This window comes from Equus przewalskii, chromosome 2, assembly GCF_037783145.1.
Source record: "Equus przewalskii isolate Varuska chromosome 2, EquPr2, whole genome shotgun sequence".
In the NCBI taxonomy this organism is placed as follows: domain Eukaryota; kingdom Metazoa; phylum Chordata; class Mammalia; order Perissodactyla; family Equidae; genus Equus; species Equus przewalskii.
The window spans coordinates 15,155,431-15,179,838 of record NC_091832.1 but is presented as its reverse complement, the minus strand read 5'-3'; the positions used below and the strand labels follow the sequence as shown (position 1 = coordinate 15,179,838).

At 42.9% G+C, this 24,408-nt stretch overlaps 1 protein-coding gene across 1 annotated transcript; it reads left to right on the top strand.

Annotated features, from left to right (window-relative positions):
• Positions 1 to 10,904: 10,904 nt before the first annotated feature.
• Positions 10,905 to 23,585, top strand: LOC103563232 (olfactory receptor 2A12-like). Its single transcript, XM_070609958.1, has 2 exons — positions 10,905 to 11,047; positions 20,442 to 23,585. Exon 2 carries the CDS (start codon positions 20,450 to 20,452, stop codon positions 21,230 to 21,232), a length of 783 nt encoding a protein of 260 aa, XP_070466059.1. The 5' UTR covers positions 10,905 to 11,047; positions 20,442 to 20,449; the 3' UTR covers positions 21,233 to 23,585.
• The last annotated feature ends 823 nt before the right edge of the window (positions 23,586 to 24,408 follow it).

Genomic DNA, 24,408 nt, shown 5'->3' with positions numbered 1-24,408 from the left:
CAGCATGGCTGCAGCAAAGTGAGTAAGTAGAGTAGGAGACGAGTCAGAGAGGTGAGGTGAAGCCACATCCTGAAGGGCTTGTAGGTTGTTTTATTGAATTCAGTTCTTGCTCTTGGTGAGAGGGGAAGCCACTGAAGGGATTTAGCAGAAGTGTGACATGATCCAAGTTACGTTTTAAAAGGACCACTCTAGCTGCCATGTGGAGAACAGGGTGCCAAGGGGATGGGTGGAAGCAGTGACCCTGGTCAGGAGGGCTCTGCAGTGATCCAGGTGACAGATGGAGAGTTGATGGTGATGTGGGGTTGGTGAGCTGAGGAATCGAAAGAAAGATTTCTTGGACTCTCATGGTCTGGCAGTAGTGCTCTTTTATTTAGATAATAGTATGGAATAACATGGGGACAGGACCCATGGGCAGTAAAGAGCTGCTGCCAACATGGGTTGAGAGTAGGGCTAAATTTAAGGCATAGGTATGTGAGTTATCTCTTTACAAGACAAAGGAAAGAATATATAAAAAGAGTTGTTAAAATGGTATCAGTGTCAGTGGGGTCTGGTTATTGGGTGGTCCTATAACTTTTAGATAAGAATCAAACCAGATTAAGTAAATGGCAGAAGCCACCACCTTAAATATTATCTTCAGCTAAAGACAAAGGAGGATGTTGGTGGTGGGGGAGTCAGCTACATGAGGTTACCAGACAGTAAACAACTTAAGTCCTTGCCTTCCCCATTAAGAGTTTCCAGAGATAAGGTTATCCCCCCTTCCTCCTGGTGCAGAGAGGGAGACACCCCCCACAGACGGAGACTTCCTTCACAAATGCAAATGTCTCTCATCAAAGGGCAAGCAAATTCCACTCCTCAGAGCCTCCTTCTCATCTGCAGTTTTTAAAAGTAACCAGCCTAAAATAATCCTCATCAATGGTGTTTGAACCAGGGTGGTGGCAGAGGTTGTGAGCAGTGGCTTCTGGTTGTATTTTAAAGGCAGAGTAGACAGGGTTTGCTGAAGTTTTGTATGCAAGATGAGAGAAAGAAAAAATTCAAAGATGACTCCAGGGTTTCTGACCTGAGCAACTAAAGGATGGAGTTAATTGATATAGGAAAAAGTTCAAGGAGAAAGTATGGGACAAAGATCAGGAGCTAGATTTTGTACACATTAAATTTCAGATGCTTATCTGAGTCCACGTATGTGGACACGTGGAGTAGGCAGTTGGATGGATTATGCTGGAGTTCAGGGGAAACATCCAGGCTGAGATACAAACTTGGGAGTTGTCAGCATGCAGATAGCATTGAAAAACCATGATCGAGATGGATCATCAAGGGAGTATGAGCAGAGAGAGGAGGAGAACAGGTTCCATGAGTGAGCTTAGGGGCGTGCCATGTTTAAGAGGTAGAGAGATGAGGAAGGAGATTGAGAAGGAAATTCAGAGAGGTAGGAAAAAACTAGACAAGTGGACTGTCTGGAATCCAAGTGGTGAAAGTATTTCAAAGAAGGAGTGATAAGTTGTATAAATGCCGTCAACTAAAGTGAGGACTGAGAACTGACCATTGGTTTAACAACATGAAGGTCTTTGCTGACCTTTACGAACACACTTGCAACATGGTGTTGTGAGCATGGAGCCTGATTGCAGTGGGCTCAAGAGAGAAGGAAAGGAGGAATTTGGGACAATGAGTGTATCAGCTCTTTCGAGGAAAGTTGCTGTAAAAGAGAGAAGAAAAATTGGTAGGTAGTTGCAGGATGAAACAGAGTCAGAATATTTTTTTTCCAATAAACACTTAATATTAGAAAAATTTTAGATTTACAGAAAAATTGCAAAGATAGCATGGAGAGTTTCCATATGCCCCATGCTCTGTTTCCCCTGTTATTAACATCTTACATTAGTATGGTACGTTTGTTGCAATTAATGAACCAAGATTGATATGTTATTATTAGCTAAAGTCCATAATTTATTCACATTTCCTTAGTTTTTTCCCCCCAGTGTCCTTTTTCTTTTCTAAGATCTCATCCAGGATACCACACACATTTAGTTGTCATGTCTCATCAGGCTCCTCTAAAATCATAAATTACATCACGCAGCTGGATGTGGGGCAGCACCCTGTAATTAAACAATTATCTCTGCACCAAAATGTATAAATGCTCAAACCAAGTTAGTTCAGATCAGGTGTCACCTCTAAATAAGTTATAGAAGATTTTGGTTTCCGGAGTTTTGTTGTTGTTATTATTTTTAGAATTGAGGATGGGGCACTGTAGATCTCTGTGTTTATGAATTTTGAGTTTATGTTCATAAGCAGGGTGACTATATGATTTTCTTTCCTTGTGTTGCCCTCATTTAGTCTGGTATCAAGGGTAAACTCCCTTCATAAAATGAATTGGGTAACTTTCCCTCTGTCTCCATTCTTTGAGACAGAGTGCTGGGGATTCTGTCCTTGAAGGTTTGGTTAAACTGCCTTGGAGACTTGTCCTCCAGATATTGACATTACAAAGCCATGATAGTCAAACAGTATAGTATGGGCACAAGAACAGACAAACAAGCGGAACAGAGTATTTTCTCAGGCAGACCCAGGCACCTGTGGGAACTTAATATATGACAAAGATGGCACCAAAGATCACTTGGGAAAGGATAGATTATTTAATTGATGGACTAAATCCTTAACCACCTCACTATAGAAAAGGAGAGAGGAGGTTTGGAGCAGCAGGGGGAGCCGGACTAGAGTCAGACAGAATACTTCAATGCATACCCCACCCATCCGGCCTGCCACCTCCCTCTGACAGCGCTTGGTACTAGGCTGCTCTGCATGAAGCAGATGCAGGAGCAAGAAAATGGGTGGTGGGATGGGGTAGATTCAGTAAGGAGGCAGGAGGAGGGACAAAAAAACCAGGCTGCTGGTGGCACTTTGTCAGAATGGTCATGTATGGCTCTTGACTGGAAAGGGAAGGAAAGGAAGTCAGAGTGAGGCTAATGGTTCTCTGGGGCCCCGAGACAGCTGTTTCCTGCTCAGGAGAAGCAGGAGAGGCTGTAGAGAAGGCGATGATGTTAGATTGTATTTGGCAGGGATTTTTAGAGTCAGAAGTTGTAGAGGTATCCAAACCAGAGGAACCCCTGATCGCCCCCTGGACTGGCAGCCAGCACAAAGGGCCTGAGGCCCTCCCAGCCCTGGGTAGCCCTGGTGGCTGGCCCTCGCATTTCCTTCCTACCCTTGCTCTTCCACCTCACTGCTGTCTTGGGTGTTTCCAGCTCTGGGCTCTCATGGCTTTGTCTCCCGTTTCTAGCCCTGCACTAACTCGTTGGACTTGATGACCTGTTTGACAGCCCTCATTTTTATCCTCACTGCTAGGAACTGACCCATTGCTCAGGTGACTTTGACCAAATTATTTAATTTTTCTGAACCTCAAGTTCCTTATTTGCAAAATGTGGATAATAATCCCTACCTTAATTATGAGGACAAATTACATAAAAGGGCCAGGGCAATGATCAAGCTGGGACAGTGATTTCACGCTTTGGCTCATCCTGTCTGCTCCAAACACATGGCAGTGATAGAGTATAAAACAAAAAAAGAAAGAAAGAAAGAAACCACCATCATGGTAAAAAACAATGTATCTCTTTATACCAGAAAGAATAACACAAAGCGCTATGTGGGCCTGAAGTCACAGGCCCTTGGGGATCTGGATCTGGGGCAGGCATTGGCAGCTGGGAATTTATCTAGAAATGATGTATAGGGCCAGAGCCAGGCTCAGCCTGTGAGCCAGGGGCTAGCATTGCTGCCGCCACTTGGAAAAGGAGGCCTTAAGACTAGGAATGGGATGGTATCCTGGTTCAACATCCCAGTTTCACTCCAGGGCAGGGATCCCAAACTCCCACTACAAGACCTCTTGGTTCTCTACTGGGGCGAAGCAGAGGCAGGGCATGGCTCTGGATGAGTTAACTACAAAATTACCACATAGGGAGGGGAAAGCAAAGAGAATAGGAAGGAAGAAATAAAATAAGACCCAAATCATAAAGCTTCTCCAATAACGTTTCCTACCCAAATCACAAGGCATGCGAAGAACTCTTACACCAAGAAGGTCAATAAAATCAACACGAGTTCACTCTGGAGGAAAAAAAACTTTTAATAGAATAGTTAATGAAGCTGGCTCTGGTTAAATGGTGTTTACTTTAGGATGCTTTTGGCTGCAAGCAACAGAAAAACCTAACTAAGCATAAGCACAAAGCCCATTCGTAATCTACATAATAAAAGTCCCAAAGTGGAGTGGTTCTTGATCAGTGGATTCAGAGATTCCACAGCATTATCAACACCCTTGGTGTCCTCCAGCTTGGACGCTGACAATCTCAGAATGTTGGTGACATTTTCCTTTGTGGTCACTTGATGGTTGAAGCAGTTCTGAGCACCACTTGCCAATATATCATCTAGCAGGAAAAGGTATTTTTTTCTCATGTATCTCTTTTCGTAAGTGAAGAGAGCCTTTCCCAGAGGCCTCCAGGAGTCTCCCCACAGTCTGACTGGAATCAAGTCATGTGCCTGTTGAACGAACACCTCCATTGGTCTTAGACCAAACAGGATTCACCCCTGGGGGCTAGGGAAGAGGTCACCTCCCTGATCTCCTGGCTGTGCTGAGATTGAACCTGAACAGAATTAAGGCTGTGCCAGCAAGGAAGAGCTGGGTGTGGAGATTCTACCAGGGAGATTGTGCACTGGGGAAAAAGACATAGTCAGATTTTTCAGGTATCACTGGACAGTGGCTCTGAACTGACACAAATTCCTGAAGACCCAAAATGTCACTGTGGTCCAATAGTCAGAGTTGGGGCTTATGGAGGTTAGGTGATCAATGGGATTTTAGCTCAAGTTTGGCTCACAGTTGGTTCAAGTGGGTCCTTGAGCTCTTCCTGTGATTATGTCACCAGTTCTGGAATGCATAGCTGGAATAGACATATTCAGGACATAGCAGAATGCCCATATTTGATCCCTGGTCTGTGAAGTGAAGGCTATTTTGGAAGGAGAGGCCAAGTAGAAGCCATTCTAACCATAAAAAAAGTATGCCTCTAACCATAAAAAAGTAAACCAAAATCATTACCATGTTCCCAGAGGAATTGCAGATTAGGGCCACCATCAAGGACTTGAAGGATGCAGGGGTGATAATTCCTGTTCAAATCACCTATTAGGCCTATGTGGGAAAGAAATGGGTCTTAGAGAATGACAGTGGACTATTGTAAGCCTAACCAGCTGGTGACTTCAAATGCAGCTACATTTCTAGATGTGGTTTCGATGCTTGAGCAAATGTGCACATTCTCTGGTACCTGGTATGTAGCCATTGATTTGGCGAATGTGTTTTTCTCAATACCTTTTAGCAAAGACCACCAGAAGTAGTTTGCTTTCAGCTGGCAAAGCCGGTAATACACTTTCACTGTTTCACTTCAGGGGTATATCCATACTCCAGCCCTATGTCATAATTTAGTCTCCATGGCAAGATTGCCTTTCACTTCCATAAGACATCACACTGGTCCATTACATTGATGGTATTATGCTACTTGGACCTGGTGAGCAGGAAGTAGCCACTATGCTAGGCATAACGGTAAGATATTTGCATGTTGAAGTGTGGAAAATAAATCCAACAAAAATCCAGGAACTTTCCACCTCAGTGAAATTCTAGGGGTCCAGTGGTGTGGGGCACGTTGAGATAGCCCTTCTAAGCCAAAGGATAAGTTGTTGCATTTGGCCTCTCCTACCATCAAGAAAAGAGGAACAATGCCTAGTAAGCCTCCTTGGATTTTGGAGGCAACATATTCCTCATTTGGGTGGACTACCCTGGTGCCTTTACTGAGTGACCTGAAAAGCCTCTGGTTTTAGTGAAGCCTAGAACAAGAGAAGGTCTTCAACAGGTCCAGGCTGCCATGCAAGCCGCTTTGCCACTTGGGCCATATGATCCAGCAGGTCTGATGGCTCTTGAAGTGTCAGTAACAGATAGAGATGTTTTTGGAGCCTTTGGCAGGCCCCCATAGCTCAATCACAGCAAAGACCCCTAGGATTTTGGAGCAAAACCTTGCTATCCTCTGAGGATAAGTGCTCTCTTTTTGAGAAACAGCTTTTGGCTTGCTACTGGGCCTTAGCAGAGACTGAACACCTAAGCATGTGCCACCAAATTACCATGTGACCTGAACTCCCATCAGGAACTTAATGCTGTCTGAGTTACCATGTCTTGAAGTTGGCTTGCATAGCAGCACCACATCCTCTAATGGAAGTGGTATGTACAAAGTTGGACTCTGATAGTTCCTGAAGGTACAAGTAATTTGTATAAGCAAGTGGCTCAAAAGCCCTACTCCTGCTCCCTTACCCTCCCATAGCCTGCACCTATGGTTCTCATGAGGAGTTCCCTAAGATTAGTCCATGAGAAAGAGAAAACTCAGGTCTGGTTTTCAGATGGTTTTGCATGGTATTCAGGCACTACCTGAAAATAGACAGTGGCACTACTATTGCTCCTTCATGAGACATCACTGAAGGACAGTCATGAAGAGAAATCCTCCTGGGGGACAGAACATCAAGCAGGGCACTTGCTTATTCATTTTTTCTGGAAGGAGAAATGGCCAAAGGTAAAAATCTATATTGATTAATAGACTGGCAAATTGGCCAATGCTTTGGCTGGATGGTCAGGGACTTAAAAGGAACATGACTGGAAAATTGGTGAGAATGAGGTCTGGGGAAGAGGTATGAGGATGATCCTCTTTGAACTGGAACAGAATGTGATGATATTTGTGTCTCATGTGAATGCTCACCAGAGGGTGCCCTCAGCAGAAGAAGATTCTAATAATCAAGTGGATGGGGTGATCCAATCTGTGGATCCCAGTCAGCCTCTTTCCCCAGTCCCACTCTCATTGCCCAATGGGCTCATGAACAAAGTGGCCATGTGGCAGGGATGGAGGTTACGTATGGCCTCAGCAACTTAGACTTTGACTCACCCAGGCCGACCTGCAAATCAGGCTTGATTTGTTCCTTTTTCCCTCCTCTCTTTCTAGAGAGTTGATTATTAAATTTGTAACATCACACCACTTGTTAAATCCTAGCCTACCAATTGGTGGCTATAAGACATCTGTCACATTACTGAATCTCTATGACTCAGTTTCCTCTTTTGCAAAATGACGAAGATAACACTATTTCATAGGGATGTTTTGAATGTTAACTGGGTTATTGTAAGTAAAGTACTTAGAAGAATACAGGCACACAGGAAGCAACACCCTCTGAGGTTTTGCTATTATTATTATTATCATTATCATCATCATTATTATTACAACCCTATTAGCTTGGCTGCTGTGTGTCCTTTCATTGACTCTTACAAGATTTACACCCTTGGGGGATGCAAACACCCAGGACTCATGCTGCTGAGGACGTGCATGGTCAGGTCTCTACAATTAACTAATTATTACCGAACAGATGGACAGCTCTTTCTTCACCTTTCTAGAGAACAAAGCATAAGAGGGAGCCTGAGGACAATGGAATGGGTCCGTGACTGGGAGGTAGGACATTGGGTTCTAGTTGCCTACACTAACTCATGTAGGCCAATGACTTTCCTTCTCTGGGCTTTCATTTTCATGGCTGTAAAAGAGGAGTAGGGAGCTGGGCATGTTGACCTTGAAAGCCCATTCTGACTCAGAGAGCAATGAAGTAACCAAAACTGGTATCAATGACTCCTGCAGGATTTCGCCCATGACAAGCGCTCAGTTAAGTATCTGTCATCACCATTATCATCTGTAAAATGGGGACGATAACACCTCCCTCACAGGAGTGCTGGGAGGACCTGGTGAGAAAACACACATGAAAGTGCTTAGTAAACTGTAAAGTTCTGTGAGGATGTCCCAAGGGATCCTTCAGATGATCTTGATCATTAGTATCATCACTACCTCCTGCCATTCTCTTCAACTCTCTCCCCAGACACAAACCAGGGAAACTTTCTGGGGCACCAGTATTAGCAAATGAGAGCTAATTCCCACTGGCTCCCTCCCAGAGGTCTTCTCGGCCTGGGGCCAATTAGAACATCTGATGTTGTTGGGACTACTGTGGCCCTGCTTTCCCCTTCTCACCTGCCCACCCTCTTCTCCTTGAAGCCTGTGGGCTCACTTGGTTTGGAATTAAGCATCTAGAGTCCAGTCTCCTCCCTCATGCCAACTCCTGGCCTGGCTCCAACCCCACTGCTGATCATGACCAGCTCTCAGGACAGCAGGAGGCATTTCAGTTAGAGTTCAGGTGTAGCCATTCGTTTAGACTTAAGCACTGAAGCATATGATATTGTGGATGCAGCCCCAGCCTGAGAGGCAAGTGCGAGGGTTCTGGTGCTGGCTCTGCCACTCTCTAGCTGCATGGTCTTGGCCAAATCTCTCAGCTCTTCCTGGTCACATTTCACTTACCCGAGAAATGGGCAGTAGGACCACGCTTGGCAGTCTTTAAGTGATTCTGTCATTTAAAAAACCAGAGTGGCCCAAGTTTCGTCCTGTCTGTGGTCTTATATTGCTCCTGATCTTGGGCACCTCTCTGGACCTCATTTTCTTCATCCATCCAATGGGGAGATGGATCCCTGCCTGGACTACCTATTCAGAGCTGAAGTGAGGGTCCATGGCATGTGTGGGAAAAGTTAGGGCCTTGGCTCAGGGCAAGGGATGGTTACCATTTCCGTTATGGTTCTGAGGAAAAGGATTGACAAAGCAAGTTTTCATCTGTCTTGAGTCTGGGCGCAAACTCCCTCCTCTTCCTGGAATCTCTGGGCCTGTCAGGCTGGGCTGGAGGAGGCGGGTGTGTGTGCTTGTGGAGGGTGGTTGGGGTACAGATGAGGACTCCCACAGGGCAGTCCTCTGAGACCGTAGCTGAGTCTGAGGCAGAGCTGAGGGTTGGAGGGAGCCTTGGGATCACAGTCCGCCTGCTTCGCCCCTCAGAAGGAACCACGGAGTACCCAGATGGAATCCTCTGGTACTCCTAACCCCAGGAAAGTTCAGGGACACACAGTAGAGCAAGCTCTAGAGATGCTGTGCAGGAGAGACTATGTCTCCTCCCTGCCAGGTGTGATTTGAGGAAGGGTGAGTGGGAGAGGGAGACCAGGAAGTAGACACAGCAGGAGACTGACCTTCATTAAGTGCTTATTCTGTGCCTTAGCATTGGGCTCAAACACCCATGTGTGCTGTCTCCAGATCTGAATCACAACACGGTGAGAGAAATGAGTCTTCCCCATTCTAGAGAAGGGGAGGCTGAAGTTTGCCTCAGAAGACACAGCCATGTGGGGTAGCAGTGGACTCAGTTTGTATTTGGGCTTCTTTACTTATCATGTGACCTTGGGCAAGTCCCGTACCCTTTATGATACTGTTCTCTCATCTGTCAAGTCCCTGCCTCCCAAGGCTGGAGTGGTGCCTGTGCAAAGTGGGCTCTGAGTGCCCTTGGGCTTTGTCCCTGAATGTGAGAGCTAGTGGGACTTGGGAGGTGCTTCTGCTTCCTGAATAGCCAAACACCAGAGCTAGTCTGCTACATGGTCTGCATCAGAAGGCTCAACCATGGCTATCTCTGCTGAGGTTTTTGAGGAGGCTGGCAAAGGTCCAGAGGGAAGGGGAGAAGGGGCCAGGGGTACATCAGACAGAGACTGGGAGCCTTTGTTGGGGCCAGACTGGGAGGACTGGGCCAAGAAGGACTGAGCTGCTGGGCTGCACCTCTTCTGGATGACGGCTCCAGCAACTCCTGCCAATAGCAGAGCAGGATCCTCCAGCATTAGATTGTCCTGAGATGTCTAGATTCTTAGGACTCAGGACTGGAAGCAGTGGTGTGCTGGTAAATGTTTAACAATCAGTCCTGGAAGGGAAGGGTGGGGTTCTGGTTTGTATTGTTTGCCATTTCTCTGGTGTAAATACATCCATCGTGACCAATTTCAAGCTAACAACATGCTGTCACCGAACCTGGAAATGGAAAGAGATGTACAGAGCACACCATCATAGAGTCTTTCCACTATACAAATCCAGTGGATATAAACAACTTCTAGGACACAGATAACATATCTACATTTTAGTAGTAGAATAATTAGGATGTGAAGAGTTTTGAGCTTTTGTTTTTGACCTTTTATTTTTTAATTTTCATTTTATAAACTGATTTTTCTTTTGTTTTCCCCCCAAATTGTTGAGATATAGTTGACATACAACATTGTGTAAGTTTAAGGTGTACAATGTGATTTGGTGATTCAATACAGGTATGTGTTATGAAAGATTCACCACAATAAGGTTAGTGAGCACATCCTTCACCTTGCATAATTACCATTTTGTTGTTGTTGTTATGGTGAGAACATTACAGCTTTATTCTGACTGCAACTTTCAAGTATATAATACAGTATTGTTAACTATAGTAACTATGCTGTACATTACATTCCAGAATTTATTTATCTTAGAACTGAGAGCTTGCACCCTGTGACCAACATCTTCCCATCTCTCCCAGCCCCTAGTCCCTGGTAACCACCATTCTACTCTGTTTCCATGAGTCTGATGTTTTTCAATTCCACATATAAGTGAGATCAGACAGTATTTGTCTTTCTCTGACATTTTGCTTAGCATGATTCTTTCAAGGTCCATCAGTCTTTGTTTTTAATGTCATTTATTTAATTGTAGTTTATATAATTTAACTTTAATAATGACCTTGTTTAACAGCCACCTCAAAACATTTCTGAAGAGTCAACAGTTGGCTCTGGTGACCTGTGGCTGACTAGGAGGGACCTCAGACCCCAGCCTTCTCTTTCTGAATAGATGGGAAACGGAGGCCCAGACAGAAGGCAGGGACAGGAACTCACAGTTGTGGAAGGCATGGCTAGGACTTGTGCCAGGGCTTTCGACACATTATCTCATCTAATTCTGCCAGGAACCCCAGAATGTTGGGGTTATTAAGAGATTATTATTATTTTACAGAGGAGAAAACTGAGACAGAATAACAGCAAGTTGAAGAGTACAGGCATTAGAACTTGACAGATCCTGATTCAAATTCTGATTCTGCACTTAGAAAATATGAGCCCTTGCGCAAGTTCATCGCTCCACTGGACCTCAACTTCCTTGTACGTAACATGAAGCTGATACTACTTGCTTTCCAGATGCTGTTTGCCAGGACCTGGTTAAAGACCTGGTATAAGATGAGTGCTCCACGGTCAAGTCTTAATTATCATCAGAGAGGCTGGGTAACTTGTCTAAGGGATTATACTGGTGGGGAATGGAGGAGGATTTTGATTTGCCCAAAGTAGTTCAGTGAAGAATAAGGGTGTGACTCAGACATGGTCTAACTGACAAGTTGGGGCACAGGGATTTGGGAAGTAAGAGGGGAATCAGAATGAGCCCTTCAGTTCTTGACATTTCTGCAAGGTGACCAAGTGCCAACTCCTCTCCCTTAGGCTAATCATATTACCTAGAACGCTGGAAAAGGAAATAGACAGATCACTACCCCTCCTCGCCCACCCTGGTGTGATTTGCTTCTGCTCTGTCCCTAAGGGCCGCTTCCTTGTGAGGTTATTATTGAAAACATTCAAGGAATTCCATCATGGCATCCCCACCGGGGATAGGGATGGTGGTGGCAGGAGACAGAGGGATGATCTGTCCCTATTCTCCCAGGAATGCCTGGTGAAGAGGCAGGATCATAAAGCCTCAGCAGCTTGGCCTATTGGGAGGAGCTTGGGATGGCCAAGGATCCCTCCATCTGCACTAAGGACCTGACAAGCAAGGCCTTCAGGAGCCACGGCTGGCCTGGCTGGATGCAGAGAACTGTATGATGAAGAGAAGGGGGTTCAGCCTCCAACTTCTCAGAAACCTAGGACTTTTCTGGAGACTGAGTTACCTGGAATCCTGGCTCACTAGACTTTGTTGCCCAGGGCTCTTCCTGTTCAGTCCCTTTCCTTTAAGAGCAAGTAACAGCCTTTCTGTGACTTGTTTCTGTGCACACCTTAGGGCTGAGATGGTTTCTGGGCTTGGGGCTGTGGGTGGGATCCTGGCATCTGTGGGGGCTAGAGTAGCCAGGCCTGGGTCCTCCCTGTGCCTACCCCCCACCATTCCTCAAGCCCACTTCCCTCATTTCGCAGTGTTCTTTCCTCACTACCTCACATCTCAATCCCCTCCCATTCCTTCCTTCTCCCTAGACCCTCCTTCCTTCCTTCATTTATTCATTTAGTAAATATTTATTGATAGTTCCTCTGTGTCAAGCCATGTTCTAGGTGCTAGAAACAGAGAAATGAATAATACAATTTCCTGAGCTCAAGGATCTCCAAGTCTAGCTGAGAGATATATCCATGAAAGGACAATGGTGGTTGTCCTGGGAGAAGCCTTCAGCAATGACAGGGGTTACTATGATGCTCTCTCCAGGCCTGGGGTGTTGTAAATTAGGACAGAGACTGCTGGGCTGACAGAATCTTAGAAGACTTTTTTTTTTTTTTACTAAGTAATGTCCCCTTTCCCATGGAAATCAAGTTTGACCCAGAGAGAGGCTTTTATAAAGATTTTCTAAGTTCTAGAATGGTAATAATTTCCCAAGTATCCTTCCATCAATTCCCTCTGCTTCCAACACAACCCCATGGGTTCTCACATCCAAGTGAGGGGAACGGATGGAGGAAAGCTTATCGTGAGACAGTTTGTGGCTGCCACTTTGGCCCTTTGTCCTGGAAGTGCTCTGATCCTGTCTTGTCTGGCGGCCATACTTCATAGGCTATGATTCTATAGTATCTTGTACCAAATCTCAAGAAGCTCAAATTGATGTGCGGTTGGGGAAGTTTGCCTTCTTCACCCTTCCCACTTACAGCCTGTTTGCTGGAAGTAGGGAAGATAATGATTAAGAGTTGGCTCTGAAGACAGACTGCCTCAATTCAAATCCCAGATACAACATACAAACCATGTAATTTGGAACAAATCACTTTCTCTCTCTGTGCCTTAGTGTTTTCATCTGTAAAATGGTGGGAATAGTACTTAGCTCAATGAGTTGCGAGGATGAGATAAAATTAGTGTAACAATGCCTGGCACACAGAAATTGTTCATTAAACGTTAGCTATTATTCTTATTGAAAGGGATGTTATAAACCTTCCCATATATATCCATACTTATCACAGATATTCCAATTCAATGAGTGGGAATTAAATTAACAGGAGAGGGAGAAAGTTTTCCCGAGATATTAGATCTCAAACTATATCAGAACACTCTAGGATTAGTAGGATTATAACTTGCCAGGAAGCACAGGGAGCTGTCAGAAACAGAGAAAGCATCTAACTGAGGTTTGGGAGTGGGAGATGGTGGGACAGGTCAGGGAAGTCTTCCTGGTGGAATGACACCTGAGCTGGATCCTAAGGTAAGAATAAGGCTTGGACGTGCAACAGAGTGTTTGTGGGAGGCAAAGATGCAGGTGATGACACTCCTCCATGCTGAAGACCTAGGCAAGGGCTTGAAGGTGTGACAGAGGTAGAAACACCCAGGAAACTGGGCATACTTTGATGGAGATTATGCTTCTATGCAAAGAGATGGGAGGGGAGGGTGAGTTGGGTCTGAGGCTGAAGAAGTCTGCATGGGGCAGATCATTTAGGAAGTGCTCTGTGAATCTATCTTAAGCGATGGGGCATTGGGAACCCTTAAAGGGTTTTAAGCAGAGGACAGACAGCACCAGTGTTGTATTTTGAACAACCACTTGCAGTAGTCCCTATGGAGAATGCATTGAAGGAGAAGAGTCCAGAGGCAGGGAGACCAGGGAGGGACTGGTGCAAGAATGCAGGTGAGAAATGATGGGCTCCTGATCAAGGACAGAGGAAGGGATGGCTCTGAGGGAGATGTTGGTGGTAGACTAGTCAGGTGAGGGGATGTGGGCAGGGAAAGTAAAGACTGAGGATGTCTTGAAGTCTTCACTGAGTCTCTACCCCTACCAAAGGTGACCTCTATATGAACATACCACAATGTTTTTATCCATCACACTGTTGATTGATACTTAGTAGTTTCCTATTTTTGGTTGTTTTGACTAGCGTTTTGAACATTTTTGTAGATGGCTTTTCTTGAACATATGTTTGTTGTATAAGTATGTGGGGATATAATTAGGAATAGAATTGCTGGGTAATATGGTATGCTTGTGTTCAACTTTAGGAGATACCACCAAACATTTTCCAGAGGAATTGTACAAATTTACTCTCCCGTCAGCGGTGTAAGAAAATTTGGGTTATTCTTGCCAACACTATTTTAGCCATTCTGGCGGATGTGTAGTGGTGTTACTCTGTGGTCTTAATTTGCGATTCCTGGATGACTAATGATGTTGAGCACATTTTCACTTGATTAATGGCTATTTAGATAGTTTCTTTTGTGAAGCGTCTTTTAATATCTTTTGCCCATTATTCTATTGGGTAGCCTTTCTTTTTTTGTTAATTTGTAAGAGTTCTTTATTTATTCTGGATACAAATTTTTTAAGGTCTTCATTTTAACGTAATCTGGTTTATCGTATATTTTTCTATGGTTAGTGCTTTTTGTGTCCTATTAAGGAAATCTCTGCCTACTCCAAGATAATGTAGATATTTTTCTGTGTTTGATTCTAAAAATTTTATTGTTTTACCTTTACCATTTAAACCTACAATACACCTGGAATTGACTTCTGTGTACCATGAAAGGTGGGATTCAAAAAATTTTTTTCCTGTATGAATATCCACATGATCCAACAGAATTTATTGAAAAGACCCTTCTTTCCCCATTGTATTGTAGGATTAACTTTGTTTTATATCAAGTAATTGTATATTCATGAACCTGTTCTGGAATTTTTCTGTTCCATTGATCTATTTGTTTATTCTCATGCCAAATTCACACTTGCTTAATTTTTTGTAGCTTTATGGTAAGTCTCAATATCTGGTAAGTCTTCCAGCTTTGTTTATTTCCTTCAAGATTCTTCAAAATTTCCATATAAATTTTATAATCAGTTTGTCAATTTCTGTAGAAAAAACTTCTGGGGTTTTGACTGGAACTGCATTGAATCTGTAAATCAGTTTTACATCCTCATAATGTTGAATTGTCCAACCCATGCTTGAACATGGCATATTCCTTTATTTACTTAGATCTTTCTTAATTTCTCTAAATAATGTTTTCCTGTACTTATTTCATTAGATTTATTACTACATGTTTGAATTTTAAAAATGTTCTCATAAAGTATTTTTTTAGTTGCTGATATAGAGAAATACATTGGATCTTCGTGTACTTGCTTATTAATTTCAGTTTGTCTTAGGTGCTTTTAGATTTTGTAACTACATAGTCATGTAGTCTGCAGATAATGACAATTTTATTTCTTCCTGTCCAATCCTTCGGCCTTTTATTTCTTTCTCTTGACTTATTTCATTGGCTAGGACCACTATGACATAGTTAATAGAAATGGTTATAGTGAATATTTATGTTTCATTTCCAATGTTAGGGATAAGTTAGCAATGTTTCACCATTCGGTCTGACATTTGCTGTAAGTTGCTTCTTCTTTTATTGGCGATAATGTTCATCACATTAAAAAGATTCCCTTCTATTCCTAGTTTGCTAAGAGGTTTACTTCTAATCTTAATCAGTTATTGACTTTTTACCAAATGCTTTTTCTGCATCTATTGAGTTAATCATATAACTTTTCTCCCTTACTCCTGTTAATAAGGTGATTACATTGTTTGTTTACCAAATGCTAAACCAACCTTGAATTCTTGTAGTAAATCCAATTTGATTGTGATGTATTGTCCTTTTCAGATATTGCTAAATTCACTTTATTAATATGTTGTTTAGTAGTTTTACAACAATGCTTATAAGAGAGATTGGTTTATAAGTTTTCTTTCTTGTAATATCTTTGTTATTTTTTGGTATTGAATTTATGCTGGTCTCATAACGTGAGTTGGGAACTTTCCACTGTTTTACTATGCTTTGGAAGAGTTCATTATGACTGGTATTATTCCTCTCTTAAATGTTAGAAGAACTCACCGGTAAGGCTTTCTGGGCCTGAAGTTTTATTTCTAGAAAAGTTTTAAAATATAGATTCAATTTTTTAGAAAGACAGTGGACTCTTCTGATTTTTATTTCTTATGTGTCAGTTTTGGTAATTTGTGTTTTTTAAGACATTTGTCCATTTCAATTTTTTTTTTTTTTGGTGAGGAAGATTGTCTCTGAGCTAACATCCATTGTCTATCTTCCTCTATTTGCTTGAGGAAGATTGTCACTGAGCTAACATCTGTGGCAGTCTTCCTCTATTTTGTATGTGGGATGCTGTCACAGCATGGCTTTATGAGTGGTGTGTGGGTCTGTGCCCAAGATCCAAACTTGCAAAACCTGGGCCACCAAAGTGGAGCATGCAAACTTAACCACTATGACACTGGGCCAGCCCTTTTGTCCATTTCATTTAATTGTCAAATTTATTGGTATAAATTTGCTTGTAATTTTTTAAATTATCTTTCAAATGTCTATAGGATCTGTAGTAATGTTCCCTTTTCATCCTGAGGTTTATAATTCTTTATCAGTCTTGTTAAGAACTTATTCATTAATTATTTCAAAGAGTGAATCTGTTGCTGTGTTCATTTTTCTCCGGTGTAAGTTTGTTTACTGTTTCATTGTTTTGTGCTCTTATCTTTATTATTTCCTTCTTCAACTTCTTTTTCAGTTTGATTTGTAGTTATTTTCCTAGCTTCTAGAGATGGAAGATTAGTTGATTCATTTTAAGACTTTCTTCTATTCTAATATATGCATTTAAAGCTATAAATTTCTCCCTAAGTATTTTCATTGTCATTTAGTTCAGTATATACTAATTTCCATTTTAGTTTTTCTTTGTTCCATAGATTTTTTAGAAGTGTATGCTAATTTAAAAGGTGTTGGGTACTTCCTTATTATATTTATTCTGAAACTGATTCCTAGCCAATTTCATGGTGATCAGAGAATATACTCTAAATGATTTCCATCCTTTGGATTTTTTTGAGCTTACATTTATGATGCAGCATGGGGTCAATTTTGACAAATGTTTCATGAAGCTACAACGTGTTTCTTTGGGTTAGTGTTTTCTTCCATTCTTTCCTCCTAGTGTACCTATGTCCTTATATTAAGGTGTGTTTCTGCCCCCTCCAGCTTTATTGAGATAGAATGTGTAAGTTTAAGGTGTACAATGTGTGGACTTGATACATTTATATATTGCAAACTGATTAAGCTGTGTTTTTTGTAAGCAATATGTAGGTGTTTTTATAAACTCAGTTTGAAAATATGCTTTGTATTAAAATATTTAGTCCTTTTACACTTAAAGTAATTACCTCCTTACTTAAGTTCATATTTACCATCTTTCCACTTATTTTTTATTTGACCTACCTGTTTTATGTTTGATCTTTCCCTCTCTCAAAAGAGCATTATTTTGAATTAATAAAACATTTACCCCTATTTTAGGCTGTTAGTTATACATTATTCATTCTTTTAATGATTTCCCTAGATATTACAAGGGAATCAAGTCAAAGATTTATCTTAGCACAGTCTGATGCAAATGATTAATTTTACCACTTTTCCAAGTAAGCTAAATACTCAGAACTCTCTAACTTACTTATCCCCTCCATTTCTTGTGCTGTTGTTGTCATGATCTTTAGTCTTTCATTTGTTTTAAATCCCACAAGACTTTAACTATTGTTTTACATTTGTTATTAATTTATATTTAACCTTTCCTTGAGAGGCTCTTTTTACTCCTTTTTGTATTTCTGTGTTTCTGTCACTTTCTTTCTTCCTGAAGAACTCCTCTTAAATAATCTCACTATTTTTGTCTGAAAAAGGTTTTATTTCACATGTAAAAAAATTTTTAGGGGGGCCAGCCCAGTGGCGCAGCAGTTAAGTTCACACTTCAGGGAATTTAAGTTCCACTTTGGTGGCCCGGGGTTCACCGGTTTGGATCCCGGGTGCAGACCTATGCATCACTTACCAAGCCATGCTGTGGCAGGAGTCCCACATATAAAGTAGAGGAGAATGGGCATGGATGTTAGCTCAGGGCCAATCTTCCTCAGCAAAAAGAGCAGGATTGGTGACAGATGTTAATTCAGGGCTAATCTTCCTCAAAAAAAAAAAAAATTAGGGGGGCCAGCCCTGATAGCATAGTGGTTAAAGTTTGGTACGCTCCACTTTGGTGGCCCAGGTTCAGTTCCCAGATGTGAAACCACATCACTTGTCTGTTAGTGGCCATGCTGTGGCAGTGGCTCACGTGAAAAAGAAGAAAAGAGGAAGACTGGCAACTGATGTTAGCTCAGGGTGAATCTTCCTCAGCAAAAAAAAAAAAAAAAAAAAAGTGAAAAAATTTTTAGTTTTTAAAAACTTTTTTGAAATATCTTCAAACTTATAGAAAAGCAGAAGGAATACTACAAAGAAATCTTGTATGCCCCATACTCAGATTTATTAATTTTTAATAACTTGTCACATTGTTGTTATTATAATTTCCAGAACTATTTGAGAGTAATTTGCAAATATCACATTCCTTTACCTCTTAATACTTCAGTGAGTAGTTCCTAAGATACAAGAGAATAAGGATATTCTCTTATATAGTAGTTATCAAATTTAGGAAATTTAACGTCAATACATTTATTTAATCTAATCTAATCTAATTCATATTCAAATTTTATCAATTGTCACAATAACGTTATTTATTGCATTCCCCCTTCCAGGATTACATATTGCATTAGTCGTTAGGTTTTGTCAGTCTCCTTGCATCTATTACAGATTCTCAGCCTTTCTTTGTCTTTCATTGTATAGACAGTTTTTGAAGATTATTTTATAGTTTATTTTTTTATTTTTTATTTTTTTTTGGAGAGGAAGATTGGCCCTGAGCTAACATCTGTGCCAGTCTTCCTCTATTTTGTATGTGGGATGCCACCACAGCATGACTGATGAGTGGCATAGGTCCATGCCTGGGATCCAAATTTGTAAACCCTGGGCCACCAAAGTGGAGCACGCCAAACTTATCCACTATGCCACTGGGCCAGCCCCTTTTATAGTTTATTTTATAAGTTATCTTATAGAATGTTCCTCAATTTACGTTTCTTTGATGTTTCCTCATGATTAGATTCAGGTTTTGCATTTTTGGCTGAAATAATACATAGGTGATTTAGTGTTACAATTTCACACATGGAGATACATTGTGTCTATCTCCTCCTTATTGGTGATTTTAATTATAATCACTCAGTTAAGATGTTGTCTAGTTTCTCCACTGATAGCTACAGCTTTTTACTTTTGGAATTAATCAATACTTTATGGATAAATAGCTTATAACCATGTAACATTTTGTTCCTTATCAAACTCACTCACCACAGATTTAGTATCTATATCCATAAGCATCTTGTCAGGAGACAGAATACACCAGTAATATGAACAGGGAAAATTTAATATAAAGAACTGTTAACTAGTAAAAGGTAGGAACTACTAAAAGGGGTAAAAGAAGACTCTAGGAGTTCCAGAAGTAGCAAGTGGAAAAAAAGCAGCCACTACCTCATGGCTGAAGGAGAGTACACACTGAAGGGGCTAAGGATTTAGCAGATACCCCCCTCACTCACTCTGCTCCTGCCCGCATCCCCCCACCCGAAAAAAAAAAAGCTGAGTTTAGGCTTTTTTGAAGACAGTGTGATTACCACAGGAATACAGAGTCTGCCAGTGGTGGGCACAGGCCAGAGGTCACATAGAGGTGGCCAATGGGTGAGGAGAGTGTGGCCTGAGTGTGTGGCCAGGGCTGGTCTGCAGAAGTAGCCTGTCAGGTGGAGAAACAGTTGCATGAAGGATAGCCAGAGTCGCCATGAGAGCAGCCTGCTGGGTGAGGAAAGTGTGGCCCGTGTGTGACTGTAGTGGGTCCAGTGAGGTCAGTTGAAGTGAGTGCTATCACTCACCAACGCGTTGTCTCTCAAGCTGAATAAGTGGGGAAGGATTGAAGCCCCCAAATAAGTACCTTCCTGCTGCTATCACATCACAGTGCCCCTCTAGTGCCCTCTACTGACAAAGCCTCACCTTGTCAGCTGGCAAAGGAGAAATGTTTACCGATGAGGAGAGGCTTGTAGCCCATCCAGACAAGTGGGCTCTGAGGCAGAGGGGAACTCTACCTCTAAAGGTTTAAGGGCTGGGGCTGACTTGGTGTAAACTGATTGTTGCTAGACATGTGAGTGACCAGTTTGTCCACCGAGGGGTGGGGAGTAGGCCTGGGGAGATTGCATATAAGCATTCCACTCTTATTTATTATTTTAAAGCATTGTGTTAGATGCTTCACACACATTGCCTCTACTCCTCATAAAAACCCTGAGAGAGGACTATTATCAGCCACATTTTACAGATGAAGAGACTGAGGCTCAGAGAGGTTAAGTAACTTATTCAAGTCAGCAAATGGGTAGTGGGGCTAGAATTAAAATCCTAACCTATCTGCCTCCAGGGCTGACATTCTTGCTAGACTATCTTTAAATGACTTTAGACAACATTTAAATGAGTGTGACTCTCTTATAGGTCTCATCATGTGGATGCCTCCAGGGCAGAACCAAAGCTGGGTTTCTGAATTTATCCTGCTTGGCTTCTCCAGTGACCCCACGTCCAACAGGATCCTCTTCATTGTCTTCTTTCTCCTCTACCTGAGCTCAGTCTTGGCCAATGGGCTCATCGTCACCCTGATCTGCCTGGACACACATCTCCACACTCCCATGTATTTCTTCCTCTGTATCCTCTCCCTGCTGGATATGGGCTCCATTACCACTACTATGCCCCAGATGTTGGTGCATCTTCTCGCTCACTCTCAGGCCATCTCCTTTACTGGCTGTTGGCTGCAGATGTATATGTTTGGTACCCTGAGCGTGGCCGAGTGCATTTTATTTGTAATCATGGCTTATGACCGATACGTGGCCATCTGCTACCCACTGCGTTACACTGTCATCCTCAGCTGGGGCTTGTGCACACGGCTGGCAGCTGGGACCTGGGCCGGCGGTTTCTTCTCTCTGATCCATACTTCCCTCACCATGAGGCTGCCATACTGTGGGCCCAACGTGGTCAACCACTACTTTTGTGAAGGCCCCTCAGTACGGAGCTTGGCTTGCATGGATACCCACCTCATTGAGATGGCAGACCTGGTCATCAGTGTCTTCATGCTTGTTGCCCCACTCTCCCTCATTCTGGCCTCCTACATCCGTATTGCTCAAGCCATTCTCAAGATCAAGTCCACTCAGGGCCGCTGCAAGGCTTTCTCCACCTGTGCTTCCCACCTGATTGTGGTCACTCTCTTCTATGCTCCAGCCACCTACATCTAGATAAGACCCAACTCCAGCTATTCCCCTGAGCGAGACAAGCAGATCTCCCTCTTTTATAATGTCTTCACTGCCCTGCTCAACCCTGTGGTCTACAGTCTGAGGAACAAGGATATCAAGGGGGCTCTTCTTAAAGTGATGGGGTGGAGTAGGGTGGCCTGGTGAACTGGGAGACAGGAGGGGCCTGGGGTAGAATGTCCAATGCTGAGGAAAGGGACAGCATCTATAACGTAAGCAACCGACATTGTGCATTTGAACGAACACAGCACTTTGTCAGTGGAAAAAGTGTGGTACATGAAACCACCATGGCTGTCTCGATCAGCTTGCTATACTGTTGTGCAGTGATAAACAACTCCATGATCTCAGTGGCTTGCAACAGCAAAAGTTCATTTATTGCTCATGTTCCACCTCAGTTGTAGGTGGACTGTGGCCTTCTGCCACTGGATTCTTGGATCCAACCTGAAGGAGGAGGCCCTATCTGGAACATGCCATTCTTACAACAGAGAGAAAGGAACAACGGCCAAAATACACGGTGACTCTTAAAGCTTCTGCTCATAAGTGACACACATCTCTTTGCTCACATCCTATTCCCAAAGCAAGTGATATGGTCAAGCCTGATGGCAAAAGGGCGGGAAGCATTTTCTTCCCACAGAAAAGTAACGCAAGTCACGTGGCAATGGGTATGGATGTATAATCCTCTACAGTGAGAGCAGAAAATAATGTGGGTGGTAATATAATCTACTATAATGGCAGTAGAACCAATAGAATACATGTAACCAAAATGAAACATGGTAACTGTAAGCGACTTGATTCATGGACACAGTAGAGGGCCGAGGTAATACAGGCATAGTGGTACATGTAAACAATAAATATCTGTAGCCAAGGTGGAAAATTAAGCCAATGGTATATGCAGCCAATGCAGCCCACAGACCTGACTTGGTGCAAGGAACCGATGTGGTTCATGGGGCTAATGTGGTATATTCTGCGTTGTGTTGTGGAAGGACACAGAACCTGACATTAAGTGATTTGGGTTCTAGTCCTAACCTTGCTAACTTGTTGTGTAACTTTGGGCAATTTACCTTCTTTCTCTGGATCTTACTTTACTCATCTGTAGAATGAAAGTCTTAAATTTAATGATCTCCAAGACCTCTGTGTCTCTAAAATTCTATGCCGCAGTAGGTGGACTGCATGAAACTCAAATGCAATAAACTTGTGAAAACTCCATGGACAATAAGACGAATTAAAGAAACCATAGAAGAATAAAAGCTGTTGTATATATGCTGCCCGTTGTGGTTTACAAATGGGCAGCACACACAGCAGTGACTCTTACTCTTTCAAAGGATCTGATTGAAATACGAGGCTCTCTAAGGATCCTGGCACAGGGCCTCAAAGTTAGCATGGACATCCAGCTTTCTTTCAAGGCCTCATTGGTAGCCCAGAGGTCTGGGGGATGAATCAATTCAAGAAATCCAATATTTCTTGAGCATCCATTAAGGCCCAGAGAGTATCAGACCTTGTGGAAACCAAGACAGATATGAGGAGAGATTTACAGTCATGAAACTATAATACCACAACCCAAGAAGATGCCACAGTGACCTGTGGGGACAGATGGCCTCATGGGAGTGAGGTTCTCTCAGTGGGTGCCAGACACAGAGGCCCAGGCTATACCTCAGCCCACTCCCATCCACCACTGTATACCTCAGCACTTTGTAAGCTCTCCAGAGCTTGGAGTCAGGAAGAGAAAGAGGGAAACCCCAAGAAGATTAATGTTATTTCTTCCACCAGTTGAATGATAGTTCGAAATAGAAATTAAGTTCTAGTTACTGAAAAATGAAGTTGGAGAACTCTGAGGAAACAGACAGAGTTCTGTGACAGCGAAAAATGGAGGAGGGAAACCTACTTACCAAGAGCTGACAGGTGAGGAATTAAGATTTAGCTGATACCTGTGGATGAGAAAGAGTCACCCATACAAAGAGCCAGGAGAAGGGCATTTCAGGCCAGGGGACTCCAACAAAGGCCTCAAGTCAGGAAAGGACCTTGCATTGTTTGTGGAACCGGGAGAAAGTTCATGTGGTCACAATAAAGTGAGCAGGAGAGGTAAAGGCAACATTGAGTCAAAGCTCTGTCCTAAGCACTAGGGTTACAGAAAAAAAAAATCTCTGCCTCTCTACAGTTCACTGGTGGGGGCCAGTTGATTGTCAACTGTCCTTCATTGATCCCCAGCACTGCTGAGAGAAGTCACAGCCCCTGTCCTCATGGAACCAGCACAGTTCACAGGAAGCAGATATGTACTTAGGGGTAGGATTAAAAATTATTGTTGTTAAATAAATTCTCCCTTAATTTGAGTCTCCACAAAGTGTTTTTTGTTTGTTTTTTACTCCCCTCCCCCAAGTTTCCTTGAACAAAGAAAATGGGAGCAGAGTGGATGGTAGCTGCTGAAGTCTTGTGTGACAAAGGTCAACCATTGGGGAGGTAGCTTGGCACCAAACTGAAATGTCTGCCTCTCCAAATTCGGTTCCGTTTCATCCCATTTCTCCACTAATGATCTCATAGTTTCCTCATGAGCAGATTGGTAAGAGCACTCTACCACTTATTAGCTGTTTGTTCTTGTGCAAGAAATTTAAGTCCCCCAAATCCGTTTTCTTCTTTAAGAATGAATGTTGTTGTAAACCACTGAAACATAAGAAATATTTAAAAATCACAAGAGATGAAGATGGCGGAGGGAGTAGTCTTCTTTGTCTCTCCCCCTTCGAATCTACAACTAATTGGACATCCATCAGTTAACAAAGGATATCAGTATAGCATCTCAGGACGCCTGAGAGACCCGTGCTGCTATACATCAGAAGGCAGATGGACTTCCCCCTGGGAGGACGTGGAGATAGGTGAAAACTCTCTGACCTCTGACCCCCAGACAGCCTAGTACCTGCAAGCGGCTCTCTTCCAGTGGACTCCCCCATAGCAACGCCATGCACCAAGGGTGGGAGTGTGCATTCACTGGTGTAGCAACGGTGGAAACAGGTGACTATAGCCCTACCTAAGCCCCCTGTGATTACACCTAAGCCCAGGGGGAAACTCCAGTGTCCTTCACCAGCAGCAGGGAAAGCCTTTGCTCGCCATTAGCAGAGAGGCCCCGCCCAGCATTCAGAATGCCGGGAGGCCCCCAAAGAGCAAGATCCCAG

Excerpts from the sequence above, each read along its gene's own strand:
- LOC103563232 (XM_070609958.1), top strand. The coding sequence starts at position 20,450 with ATGTGGATGCCTCCAGGGCAGAACCAAAGCTGGGTTTCTGAATTTATC.